A 14,694-nucleotide genomic window follows, 5' to 3' on the forward strand; every position below is an offset into this window, starting at 1 on the left:
AATCCACAGAAAACCCAGGTATGCAGGACTTTGTGCCCGAGACCTCTGGGTTCATCAAGACCAGGAGTAGAGATCCTCTGTCTGTATCCCCCTGTCACCAGCAACTCAGCAGTCATGCCCATAAGCTACCCCTGGCTGGTGCCAGATAATCTCGTCCTCAGACACTATCTAGATCACATGTCCTTTTCTCTCAAAAAGGGAGCATAACCTGACACTCGCCATAAAAATGCCACCAGACCCTGCGCCAGGCTGTTTCACTCGGGGCAGCCGGGAGGGGGGCGGGTGAGACCCCTCCCCGCCCCAAGGAACCCAGCCCTAGCAGCCGAAAACCTCCAGAAATCAACCACTGCCATGCTTCACACACCGCGCAGAGCATCACCCATGAGTGAACCTATTCCTAGAACACAAAACCACAAATGCGGCCATGTAACACTTCATAGGAAACGCCCTACCCATAGTCCAAGAGTACCACACCACATTTGATGGGGTTCAGAGTAGGAGGCAACCAACCTTAGAGGGAATTTTTTTTAAGATATATATATATATATATATATATATATATGTGTGTGTGTGTGTGTGTATATATATATAAGGGGTATATATAAGGGGTAATGGTCCCTGGGTGAAATACAACAATCTTCACACTCTTTTCTCTAGGGATACTTTTTAGTAACATTTTCAGCAGTTTTTCATAACAATGTAAGATATATTACTTCAGCTCTGCTTTGGGGAAGGGATTAGGGTTTGGGATGGAAACATCTGAAATATGGTTGTGGGAAGGTGTAACGGTGGTGCGGTTGGTGTCTGAATATTAAATGCATTCAAATATTGTGAGCTACTTTATAAAATAAAATTTAAAAGAAAAAAAGAAAAATGACTAAATCAGAATTTTATTTCAGAAAAAGAATTTATAAAAAGAATAAAACTAAACATAATAACTGAAAATAAGAACACAACAGATGAGTTTAAGAGAGCATTAGATACAATTGAAGAGAACTGTAAACATTTGTGCCTTACCACACAGCTTGTTTATTCTATAAGTGGGGTAGAGGGTGAGTGCTTCAGATGTTTTACTTAAGAGATGGTTAAATTTTCTCTTACAAAATAATTGCAAAATTTCTTCCAGAAGTCTACCCAAGACTATAGAAGACTACTCTCCCACTGGGAACACTTGTTTTTGGTTTTAGGCCACACTGGTATTGCTCAGGGCTTCCTGCTGGCTCTGACTCAGGGATTACTCCTGGCGCTGTGTGAGAGGCCATATGGGATGTCAGGATTCAAACCTGGGTTGGCTGTGTGCAAGGCAAAAGCCCTACTTCTGTACTATCTCTCTAGCCCTTCACTGGGAAAAATTTTTTAAAAATAATTCACTGTATCACTGTCATCCCGTTGTTCATCAATTTACTTGAGTGGGCACCAGTAACATCTCCATTCGTCCCAGCCTTAAGATTTTAGCAGCTTCTCCTACTCATCTTTCCCAACGATTGGAGGCTTCTTTCAGGGTCAGGGGAATGAGACCTGTTATTGTTACTCTATTTGGCATATTGAATATGCCACGGGGCGCTTGCCAGGCTCTTCCATGTGGGTGGGATATTCTCGGTAGCTTGCTGAGCTCTCTGAAAGGCATATATATGTATATTTTATATATATATAAAATTCCAGACTGGAGTGATGGCACAGCAGGTAGGGTGTTTGCCTTGCACGCAGCCAACCTGGGTTTGATTTCTTTGTCCCTCTCGGAGAGCCGAGCAAACTACCGAGAGTATCCCACCTGCATGGCAGAGCCTGGCAAGGTACCCGTGGCGTATTCGATATGCCAAAAACAGTAAAAACAAGTCTCACAATGGAGATGTTATTGGTGTCTGCTCGAGCAAATCGATGAACAACAGGACGACAGTGCTACAGTGATACAGTGACAATGCTACAGTGCTATATAACAAATTAGGGGGAATGTGGGGGTGGTGAGAGAAATACTGGGATCATTGGTGGAGGTAAATAGGCACTGGTGGAGGGATGGGTAAACAATCACTATATGAGTGAAATGCAAACACAAAAGTTCATAAGTTTGTAACTGTACATCACAGTGATTCTCTAATAAAAATTTTTAAAAAATTAATTAAATTATGAAAATATGTTTGGAAGGCACTGGAAGAGCTAGTGGGGAAATCAGGATTTAAATGCCAAGTTCCCAGAATATGCTCAGACTAAGTAAGCACAGTCAAAGAAGAGGCTAAAAATGTTCTTTGCAAAGAATATAAGACACGGATGAGAGTCAAAAGGCCACTTATAAACATGACTGGAATTCTAGAAAGGGGAGAGAGCAATGGCTTAGAAAGTTTCTAAACTGACAACAAAAAATATTTTTAAAAAATGACATAAAGTAGATACAAATTTTCAAGTCATTAGTGTAGGATAACATAGGTTTGTCCTTTGTCCCTTGACAAAGGGAGCTTAGGTTTATTGGGTTACTCCCATCACAGTGCTCCTGAGGCACTCCCATTCCTCTCTGTTTAACTTCTCCTCTGTGCTGCTTCCCCTATCTGTTAAACCCCTACATCCCCAAATCAGACTCTGTGACTTGTAAGGTCAGATCCTCCTAAAGACTCTGGATTTTGTATTTGTAAGTGAACTATTGCTTTTCTCTTTCCCTATGTCCTTTGCATAGTTTACTTTAGAGCAATGTCCTTTTTGTATAGACACAGAAAGACAGTTAATGCTATGCTTTATAATTTGAAAGTTAGTTGACTCTGAATAATATTTACTCCTGGGCATGTGTCATATTTACTCGACTTGAGCTTCAGTTGCCCTTAGTTCCTAGCACCCCAAAAGCAGGATCCCGACGAAGGGACTTGGGTGGACCCAGGGAAAGCTGTTAGCTACCCTGGCATCTAAAAGGGATAGGCAAAGCGCCCTAAAACTTACAATAAGAGCATGGTTGTGGACAAATTCTGTCATGATCCAAAGAGAAGTGACAGGACAGGATCCTGCTGGGGTTAGGAAGGACTAAACTGGCCTGAGGACTATAGTCTGGGATCTTTAGCGAGATGCCCCCAGGAAAGCCAACCTTTAAACTTAATATATCTCTTACTGTGTCCATACAAAATAACTAGAAAGATTAAGAAGTAAATTTAAGATGACCATCCAAGTGGATGGACTAAGGAAAGAAGAAACATGCTCTTAGATGTAATTCTGCCCTTTAGTGGATCTCCTAGCAGGAGGAGATCTTTGGCTTAGAAGAGCATCCTTGGAAAGAAGGGCTTTCATATGTTGATTGTGCTCTCTCACGTGGGTATAGTTGCTACCCTCAATCTTGGTGGTTGGGCTCCTGACTAAGGCAGGAAGACTGGGCCCATGGGGGAAAGCAGGAGACAGGAAGGACGGGCAGTGTGAGACTGGAATGGGGCGCTCAGTGAGACTGAAACAGACGCGCAGGGAGAGTGGAATAAACAGCAGGACCGAGATTGGAATAAATGGCAAGTGATCACCAACTAGCCTGGCAGCCCAGTTCCCTCCTTCATGCATCTGTTGGCGGTGGCGGCATGCCAGGGTGGGGAAGCCATGGCCACCAAACGCATGTGGGGAGTGCCCACACACATTTATTGAACACACATTTAGAAAGTATTGTACACACACACAAACACACACACATACGAATACGTATACCTGTGTGTAAATATATAGAAAGTTTCTCTATGTATAAATATAGAAAGTATTATACATACATGTATAATCTATATCCATATGTAGATATGTGTGTATAGTGGGGGGCAGGCAACACATGACAATTCTCAGGGCTACTCCTAGTGGTGCTCTGAAAGTATACATTTAACTATGTGTCTAAAAAGATTTTTCCCAAATAGTACATTTGAAAGGTGAATGAGTGAGGAATGTGTTTGACAGGGAGTAGCACTGTAGCACTGCATCCCGTTGTTCATCGATATGCTTGAGCGGGCACCAGTAACGTCTCCATTGTGAGGCTTGTTGTTACTGTTTTTGGCATATCAAATACGCCACGGGTAGCTTGCCAGGCTCTGCCATGTGAACAGAATACTCTTGGTATCTTGCCGGGATCTCTGAGAGGGACGGAGGAATCAAACCCAGGTTGGCCGAGTGCAAGGCAAATGCCCTACCCACTGTGCTACCGGTCCAGTCTTGAGTGAGAAATATCAGGAAAAAAGGGAAAAGATGAAACAGTTTTCCATCTTTCCTACCCTTAAAACTCAAAACATAATAACTGAACAAAATTTTATTGGTGCTTCCTATTCCTGAAGAGCAACTGTCTGAGCAAAAACTCCTATTTCACCTGTAACAAAGGTGGTCAGCTACTGTGATGGAAAATACCTCATAAAGTCTGATTTGGTGAGGTATAAGTATTTAACTTCAAATGGATGATTTAAATTAAATTCCATTAAGCATGTTAATCCATTTTTTAAGGACTAGATGATTTTTAATATAATATTCCAAATACTTTATTTATGAGCAAACTACAAATCTTTTTAAAGGGCTTTCGATTATTTTTAAGAAAACCACTGGAAATTTCTAGGCTTGTAGTTTATTATTCCATAAGTAAATTCTGGAAGAGTAAAAAGCCAAACAATATACCCTCACTTCTGAGATTCTATTTCTCACTTATTATCTTGGAAGGATCCACCACCAAGACATTCCAAAAACATATTTCAGAAATTATTGGTGGTTGTATTGTTTATCCTGTGAAAGCATGTATAATTTATTCTGTATATAAGCTCATAGGTATTAATGTGTAAGCCACTGCTGTTTAACATCTCAAGTTTTATGATCACAAATGACCTTTAATTAGAGCCAAGATATATTAGTCTTTACTTTTAGATTGTATCACAATAAATGTATGTGTTAATTTAAAATGCAGCACATAGAAATAAGCATAATTCACATACCCCATCATTCTCTGAAGTATGAAGGAAAATAAAATTGTTCTCTAAATATATCCACAAAGCAGAATATAAAAAATTAATTTTAAGAAAAATGTTATGGTATTTTATATTATTACTTTTAGAAACAATTATTTACAGTACAGTCAAGGAGACGAATTTTGATTGTTTGGTATCTGTTAACTTGTGGCTCAACTAAAACAAAAGGGCAGGAGAGAAGGTTCAGTGGGGTTACTGCATGCTTGCATGAAGGAGGTTTGGATTGGATCCCAACTAAGTAGTCACCTGAGCACCATCAGAAGCAACTCCCACATGCACCACCAGCAGCAGTTCCCAAGCATTAATAGTTGTGGCCCCCAGATAAAACAAAACAAAAAATGATACTTTAAGACTACATTTAATATCAAGTCTATTCTTCCTCTTAGAAGATAACTATGAATTCCAACAAAAATGTAAAAAGCACAAAATAAAATGCTACTAAGTACTGTACATAAATACTTAAAATTTAAAATATCTATTTAAACAGAATGAAAACATCATTTCATATTTTAAATTTCTAAACTAAAAACTATTCTAAAAAGACTATATGTTTTCTAATAAAAGGAACATTCTCAGGTATTTCTGACTTTGAAATAGGCTTTTTTTTTTTTTTTTTTTTTTTTGCTTTTTGGGTCACAACCATCAATGCTCAGGGGTCACTCCTGGCTCTGCACTCAGGAATTACCCCTGGCCATGCTCAGGGGACCATATGGGATGCGGGGAATCGAACCCAGGTCGGTTGCGTGCAAGGCAAATGCCCTACCTGCTGTGCTATCCCTCCAGCCCCAGAAATATGCTATTTTTATAACTTTTACTTATATGTTCAAGAAATATAACATATCAAAGTGTACTTAATAAAATTAGACTTAACTGTAATTCCATCACTGTCACTGTCATCCCGTTGTTCATCAATTTGCTTGAGTGGGCACCAGTAAGGTCTCCATTGTGAGACTTGTTGTTACTGTTTTTGGCATATTGAATATGCCATGGGTAGCTTGCCAGGTGGGCAAGAAACTCTTGGTAGCTTGCCGGGCTCTCCGAGAGGGGCGGAGGAATCAAACCCAGGTCAGCCAAAGAGTGCAAGGCAAATATCCTACCCACTATGCTATCGCTTAATTAGCAAAACAAATAATTAAAACTATTTTGGGTGGATTTTTTCTTGTTTATTTTAGCAATTTAGGAAGACAGATATATCTCTATTTGGTTCCCTTTTCTGGCTGACACCATCCAGTTATTGGTATCAGCACTGACTGATTCTGTCCATATTTACTGTCATCAGCCTTCAGATCAAATTTCACTCTCAAGTTTTTAGTGGAGTTCTTCTAATATAAAGAAACATGAAACATCACTATTATTTATTAAAAAGAATGAATCCTTGAGATTTGGGCATCTTTTCTTTAAAAGAATTTAGAAGTATGTAATTAGACCCTTATAGAAGGCAGAAAATTTTTTCTTATATTGAATTACAAATAAATTAGACTTACTCAAATGATCATTGTGTTATATCAATTCAATGATTTTAAACCTAAAAGTGTTCCTTAAAAACTAAGACTACAATATACCTACCTCATCATACTTACAATACACAAAGAACAGAACATAAATTATAAGAAGCAAGAAAAGAAAGCAGAAATTATACTTTAAAATTATACTTTAAAAAACTTAGTAAACTAATACTGAAATCTTGAAAATTCAAGTACAACAAAAGTCATTCTGAATGAGAAGTAGCAATCAAAGATCTGGGTTAAATGAAGTAAAATGAAGTAAATGAAGTAAAAAAAAAGTAAAGAATTATTCCTTATGGGCACATTTTAAAATACAAAGTACAAACTATAATAGCACAATGTAATGTAATTTAATTAACAAAATCAATTTACTTTTCATTTAAATTATATTTATTTCATAAATTATAAAATTAATTTAAAAATTATAAAATTGTAAATCATAAAATTAATTTAATTAACAAGATAAATTGATAAGCATGACTTTTTTCTTATCATCTATAATCATACTTTTTAAACACAATTTTTTTTTTGGGGGGGTTGTCTACAGATGGTTTAGGAAAGATAATCAAGACCAATCTGCCTCACTTCATTCTCACTCAAGGTAAGTATTACAACAGCATAGAAAATTTATCAGTGGTATTTTTAATGACCAAATGTGTAATGATCACATGTCAAGTGACATAAAGATACTTAGGAGCTTCTTTGGTATTTTACAAATGCTAAAAAATTATTAAGCACACAAAATTCATGGACACACTGAAGCAGTGCGTGGAACTGCACTGGATTAGTCATGTAATGACATGAGCACCACTGGGGCTGCTCGATTCTTCTCTCAGATTGTTGGAGATGCTTTTCTCCCAACCCCCGGTGGAGAGGGTTAGTCATCTGTTCTGTCTCTCAGACAAATGAAAGTTCACAGATGAGAGGAAAGTCTGAAAACAGAGTCTGGCAAAGGGAGTAGGAAAGAGACTGGCTTTCTCTGGTTCCCATTTTCTGGGCATGTGTGGAGGAGCGGAGTTTCTGCGCGTAGGTGATTTGGACAGTGTTCTCATACACTGGGACATCAAGTGTCACAGTATATATCTGCCTTTCCTGGAAAATGCTATTTATTCTCCAGCCCATTTTTTAAAATCTGTCTTTTCTTTTGGTCTTGTCACAATCATATTTCACTTGAGGCAGACACTGAAAGAGAAGCGTGGGTTTACAGCGGAGGGCCTCTACGCTAGTGGGTTGGTATGACAGTCCACGAGGAATACTGACACTATCACACTGCTGTGATAGGGCAAAGGCGAGAGAAACACCATTCACAAAGTGGACACTCTGAGGGCTGCTCTGTGTATGTGGAGGACAGAGCGCAGGCTGCTTCTCAGGCCCTGGCCTTCTTTGTTCCTGACACAAAAAACCCAACTGCCAAAGACCTTAGTTTTTTAGAAAACAATCTAAAAACCTCTGGAGAAAAACTGGTGCTGCACTAAAAACTGGTTTAGGAATTTAGTGACTGTATTTTACAAGGGAAGTGTTTATATTTTACAAAAGTTACTTACAGGTCAAAGTTAAAGGAATACCATATTAGGGACCAGAGCGATAGTTCAACAGGCTTGCTAGCAAAGAGCTTTCTGATGTTATTGCTTTGCACAATTAGCATATAAAATTCTATCCTAAGGTTTTTAAAAACTTACTTGATTAAAGTCCTTTTGTCTCAAGTATGTAATTGCTTTGTTTATTTCCAGATCATTTGCTAGCTCAACATACTGAGACGCTTTCACAACTTCAACACACCTAGAATGCAAAACAAAAAATTATTTATTATATTTATATTTTTGTGCTTTTAAAAGATATGATATTTAAGAAAAAAAAGACTATAAAAAACCCTAAGCATTTGATTTCTTCCAAGATAAGCATTAAGTTACTGAATTCCTCAGTCCAAAATGAATTTTCCTAATAACAAAATTTTCTCAATAACAAAAAGTCAATGTCTGATTTGCCCATTCCCAGATTGTTTTTTTTTCCCTGAGCCATGCATTTCTTATATATCTTACTTATTTTGAATAATAATTCAGATAGCTTACAACTATTTTCTCTCTACAGACAAGATCTGTAAATCACCTAAGTGCCCAACAGCAAATGAGCAGGTAAGAAAGTGGAACCCTACAGCAATGGAATACCTCAGCTGGGAAAGGACATGAAGTCTTCCAGTCTGCTGTGCCTGGGATGGGACTGAAAGAAGTCTTGCTAAGCAAAATGAGTCAGAAGGAAAAGATAAACACTAGGCCAACTCATTTATGCAGCATGTAAAGAAACAAAGCAAGGGATAAGACAATCCCCAGTGGAAACAACCCTGACATGTGGCCAACAGAATTGTGAAATGAGGGTGGTAAGGGATGGGGGAAGGGACCTGGATAATGGTGAAGGTCTGGGTACTAGGCGGTGGGCATGTAAATGAAGACAGTCCAGCAGGAGAGAGGGAGCACTACCTGAATCTGGAAAGACTGGCCAGAAGGACTGAGCTGAGAGGTAGGCTGAAACCACTGACTGGTTTCAGCCCACCTCTGGCGTCAGTAACCACTGACCACAGGCTGGCATCAGTGACCACTCTGTCTCTGGATGCAGCAAGACCCACAATCCTCAACAAAGACACAGGAACACCCACAGAAAGTGACGATACTCTCGAAAATAGAAAATCAGCAAAATGGAAGATGGATAAGAAAAACAAAGTGAAACTGGGAAAAAAGAAAATATAAGAGAAAACCAGTGACGGGAAAATATAAAATCCAATATAACACATGATCAAATAAATGATCAGCCCAGAATAAGGATACAGACTATGAATAAGGATACATATCATAGTAGGTTACTTTGGGATAAAATCAAGTTAAAAATTAAGTGTTAAACCAAAAAGATAACCCAAAAGAAGGGTGGCAGAAAGGAGGAAGTTAGTTCCAGCTGACATCTAGCACCAAGCCAAGGCAGCAATCAGAAGACAAAAAGCAGAGAACAGATTCAGGGAAGAAATATTCCATGAAAAACTGGTCTAAAAAAAGACACAAAGGATGCAAAAACACAAACAAACAAAGGAAAAAAAGATAAGGGGGTCCAGAAATAGTACAGGGATTAAGGCACCCGCCTTACACATAGCCAACCCTAGTTTGATTCCTGGTACATCAGCCCCCTGAGCACAGTGAGACATGGCCCAGATATCCTCTCCCCACAAAACCCATAAGCAATCTGATGTATCAACACATCATGACCCAAATATGAAACTTTCAATATAAATTAAACCAGGAAAACAATGGGCTTTGAGGAATAGATTCCAGGAAACAAACAAAATAGATAAGGCATAAGACATAGTAAAAAAAGCATATGGTACTTCTACCAAAAACAAGCAGAAAAAATAGAAAACTATGACAATTATTCTATACTTAACTTGATCTTCTTAATATGTTTTGAAAATTTTTAAAAATTCTGATAAAGTATCATATAGAAGAGGGCATAGACTCACTTTGCTCAAAAAACATAGAAATCAGTTTCAAGAGAAGCAAATTTGGATTCAATAAAATAATTTCCTAATCAATTAAGATGTTTAAAAAGATAACACAAATAAACTGAGGACCAAAAGATGCTTTAAAGAGGATTCTCAAAATGGGTGAAAGAAACCATACAACAACATATTCAACAAATAAGCTAAGATTTTTCTACATCTCTTCACTCCTATCTAATCAGAATTTAACTGACCGTTTATACCTCAGAATAAAAAGTTAAGTACTACTGACAAATATGAGGTAGGAGAAAATAAAAAGAGGACACAGGATGGAATTACTGTATTAAATTATATAACACACTGGACAGGTACTTAAGTTATAAAAATGATGTATTTTAAAAAATGTAACCTAACTTTTACTAGGGCCTGTAAATTATGTAATTAGTTCAATAAGCAGAAATCAATACTCATCAATTATTTACTATGCCTATAAAATTATATTAATAAAAATACAAATTATTAATATAAAACATATTCAATCTGGTTGCACTGATTTTCTCTTACCAGTCATAGCCTACAGCAAAAGATGTTTCAATCACTGGAGCAATGAGTTTTGCAGCTGTCATGATGTATTTTTCTGCCATGGCTTTCCTAGAGGAAACAAGTAAGAAAGTTTTCATTGAAAATGTAATATAAAGAATTTGGATGTATTCTCAAATTTTAAGTGTAAAGCTGATGTGGCAAGGCAATGTATTAAAAAGGGGTCAAATACACTAAAAATTTGTTTAGAAGCCAGATTGAAAACCATGACAAGCTGACGGGATGGCAGGGTGTTGGCACACTCTCAACAGCGCATGCCCAGTAACTGAGGAAACAGAGAGAAGGCTGAGAAACAAGTAAAATAACCTGTTTCGACAAAACAAGAGAATGGTGATCAAAATAATAGTATGAGACAAATAGGACAATGGAATCATTATTTGTCTCTACAGACCTATATTTTTTATACAAATGCAACCACAGGATTTGTGACTGCATTCATGTTTCCATGTTTTGTGCATGTTGTGCCAGAGCCAGAGTCAAGTGTGTAGGGCATTTGCCTTGGGCAAGGCTGACCCGGTTCCATCCCCCCATCCTTAATGGTTATCCAATATTTGCCAGGAATGATCTCTGAGTACAGAGCCAGGAGTCAGACCTGAGTGCTATTGGGTGTGAATACAAACAAACAGAAAAAACCAACAAAAAGTTTTGTGTTTACTGCAGCAGATATTAGACTTTTTTATCCCCTTTCAGAGAGCAGGAAAGGGGAGTGTTTGGGGCCCACATCCAGCGATACTCAGGTGTTACTCTTGGTTCTGGGGAACCATATGGGGTGTCGGGGATGGAAGACGGGCTGGCTACGTACAAGACAGCTCTCCAGTCCCAACACCTTATCTCTTTTTATAACTAAATAATATTCCATTGTAAGGAAAGAACATTATTATTACTGTCAGTTATGAGTATTTGAGTACTTTCCACTTTGCCTAAATCATGAATAATATGAACACATAAGTTATTGTGTTTACATAGTCTATTTTTTTCCTCTTTCCTTAAATGTAACCATTTCTTGACCAATAAAAATGTTTGTTTTGTTTTGTTTTGTTTTGTTTTGGAGTCACACATGGTTGTGCTCAGGGATCACTACTGACTCAAGTTGTATTGACATGTAAGGGATACCTTTTGGGATCTAGAGAACTACTTTCTCCCTTAACAAAGCTGGTCTTTCTTAAAAATTGAGGTACTATGATAAACACTACTGTTAATGTTTGGCATGTACTGGCACTGCAGCATCGTGCCACCAGAGCACCATTATTTCTCCACCACCATCTCCAGGTCGCTTCTTACTCCTGTCCTTCCCCGTGGAGAGTAGATTGGGGAGAATCTCAGGGTTTGTCTCCACTGGTCCTTACGTTTTCCTTGCCCCCTAATGTTTCCTCGTTCAGCACATGAGTGATACAATTTGTTATTTCTTTTTTTTTTTTTTTTGGTTTTTGGGTCACACCTGGCGATGCACAGGGGTTACTCCTGGCTCTTCACTCAGGAATTACCCCTGGCGGTGCTCAGGGGACCATATGGGATGCTGGGATTAGAACCCGGGTCGGCCGCATGCAAGGCAAACGCCCTACCCGCTGTGCTATCACTCCAGCCCCACAATTTGTTATTTCTTGTCCTCCTGACTCACTGCATTTGAACATGATAGCCTCCAGACTATGAACAAAGAATATGTTTCTATTTCCTTGTGTCATCAAGATTAACTTATTCAAAGTTTTCTTCGAATAAGGCTTTTATATCCCCTGTTGATTTTTGTTGGGACACAAATGGTATGCAATTTTTTTTTTTTTTGCTTTTTGGGTCACAACCCAGCGATGCTCAGGGGTTACTCCTGACTTTACACTCAGGAATTACCCCTGGCGGTGCTTGGGGGACCCTACGGGGTGCTGGGGATTGAACCCGGGTCGGCCGCGTGCAAGGCAAATGCCCTACCTGCTGTGCTATCGCTCCGGCCCCAATGGTATGCAATTTTTAACTTTGGCTGACTTTCTGCTTGCTGCTCCACATCTCCTGTGAGGCTTGCCTCCAGTTGATGTCACTGGGCCTACTCTGGAACTGGAGGCAGGGCCCCTCCCTACCAAGTGGGTCCCAACAGCCTCCACATCTGACCTGCACCATAGTAATGACTCCCATCACAGTTCTAATCAACAAATTAGATTATGCTGCTCATATTGTTATTCTTGTAATTCTGTGAGGACAGGCAGAGAAAACAGAGCAACCTCTACATTAATTCCTCAGTATGTTCTAGGAAGTATACCTACAAAGACCTCACTCCATACAACAGGAACACTAGAAAACCAGTGGGCAAACACACAGAGCTCCACTAAGTTCAATGAAGAAAAACAGTATCACCAAAGACATAAACAACAGCAGCGTATCTTGAGACAGTGTGACACTATGACAAGGATGTTCAGTGAGTTCAAAGAAACAACAGGACAGGTAGTGAGCAAAGAAAATATGAGTCAAAAGTGAAAAAACTACTGTCACTGTCACCCTGTTGTTCATTGACCTGCTCACGCGGGCACCAGTAACGTCTCTATTATGAGACTTGTTACTGTTTTTGGCATATCGAATACACCATAAGTAGCTTGCCAGGCTCTGCTGTGTGGGTGAGATACTCTCGGTAGCTTGCTGGGCTCTCCGAGAGGGACGGAGAAATCGAACCCCGATCTGTGGCGTACAAGGCAAATGCCCTAACGACTGTGCTATCGCTCCAGCCTGCAGCAAGAGTAGTACAGCTAATTTCTCCTTCCCCCCTAAACTATAGGAAGGAGTGGAGTGGAAATAGGGGCACTGCAAATCTCTTTATCCTGCAGAATCTCTATCCTGGCCAGCCCCTGAGATGATAAACTATTCAGGCGGTACCTGGACCTTCATGTCATTCCTTTAAGAGGTTGCCAGTACTCGGGTTTTTTCTAGATTCTGGCTATTGTAAACAGTGCTGCAATGAACATATAAGTGCAGATGTCATTTCGACTATATTTTTTAGCTTCTCTGGGATATATTCCCAGCAGTGGTATTGCTGGGTCAAATGGGAGCTCAACCTCTAGTTTTTTGAGAATCGTCCATATTGTTTTCCAAAAGAGCTGAACTAGTCGTCATTCCCACCAGCAGTGTAGAAGGGTCCCTTTCTCCCCACATCTTCTCCAACAGCGGTTGCTTTTGTTCTTTTGGCTGTGTGCTAGTAGTCTCTGTGGTGTGAGGTGGTATCTCATGGTTGTTTTGATCTGCATCTCCCTGATGATTAGTGATGTAGAGCACTTTTTCATGTGCCTTTTGGCCATTCGTATCTCTTCCTTGGTAAAGTTTCTGTTCATTTCTTCACCCCATTTTCTGATGGGGTTGGATGTTTTCTTCTTGTAGAGTTCAACCAGTGCTTTATATACCATTGATATCAACCCCTTATCTGATGGGTATTGTGTAAATATCCTTTCCCATTCTGTAGATAGTCTTTGTATTCTGGTCACTGTATCTTTTGCGGTGCAGAAGCTTTTTAGTTTAAGAACAGATGACTGGTTGAAGAAATTTTGGTACATCTATACAATGGAATACTATGCAGCTGTTAGAAAAAAGGAGGTCATGAAATTTGCATATAAGTGGATCGGCATGGAAAGTATCATGCTAAGTGAAATGAGTCAGAAAGAGAGAGACAGGCATAGAAAGATTGCACTCATCTGTGGAATATAGAATAACAGAGTAGGAGACTAACACCCAAGAATAGAAGAATAGTAGAAATAAGTACCAGGAGGTTGACTCCATGGCTTGGAAGCTGGCCTCACATTCTGGGGAGAGGGCAACTCAGAGAAGGGATCACCAAGTATAATGCAGTCAGAGGCCATGCGGGGGAAGGGTGATGTGGGCTGAATGTGGTCTAGAGACTGAACATAGTGGACACTCAACACCTCTATTTCGAACCACAACACCTAATGAGAGAGAGAACAAAAGGAAATGCCCTGCCACAGTGGCAGGGTGGGGTGGGGGGAGATGGGATTGAGGAGGGTAGGAGGGATGTTGGGTGTACCGGTGGTGGAGAATGGGCACTGGTGAAGGGATGGGTTCTCAAACTTTGTATGGGGGAAACATGAGCACAAAAATGTATAAATCTTTAACTGTACCCTCATAAATCTTTAACTGTACCCTCATGGTGATTCACTAATTAAAAATAAATAAATTAAAA

At 39.3% G+C, this 14,694-nt stretch overlaps 1 protein-coding gene across 7 annotated transcripts in view; it reads right to left on the bottom strand.

Annotated features, from left to right (window-relative positions):
* Positions 1-14,694, bottom strand: part of IFT88 (intraflagellar transport 88) — a 149,207-nt gene that overhangs the window by 72,741 nt on the left and 61,772 nt on the right. For all 7 annotated transcript variants that reach the window (XR_008630244.1, XR_008630245.1, XM_055139367.1 and 4 more), the window contains 2 exons: positions 10,494-10,580; positions 8,131-8,230 (listed from right to left, as the gene is read on the bottom strand). Coding sequence is in view for 5 of the 7 variants with exons in the window: in XM_055139367.1 (XP_054995342.1) it covers positions 8,131-8,230; positions 10,494-10,580 (187 nt within the window). In the remaining 2 variants the exon portion in view is untranslated. The remainder of the gene's footprint in view (positions 1-8,130; positions 8,231-10,493; positions 10,581-14,694) is intronic.

This window comes from Sorex araneus, chromosome 1 (assembly GCF_027595985.1).
Source record: "Sorex araneus isolate mSorAra2 chromosome 1, mSorAra2.pri, whole genome shotgun sequence".
Classification (NCBI taxonomy): Eukaryota; Metazoa; Chordata; class Mammalia; order Eulipotyphla; family Soricidae; genus Sorex; species Sorex araneus.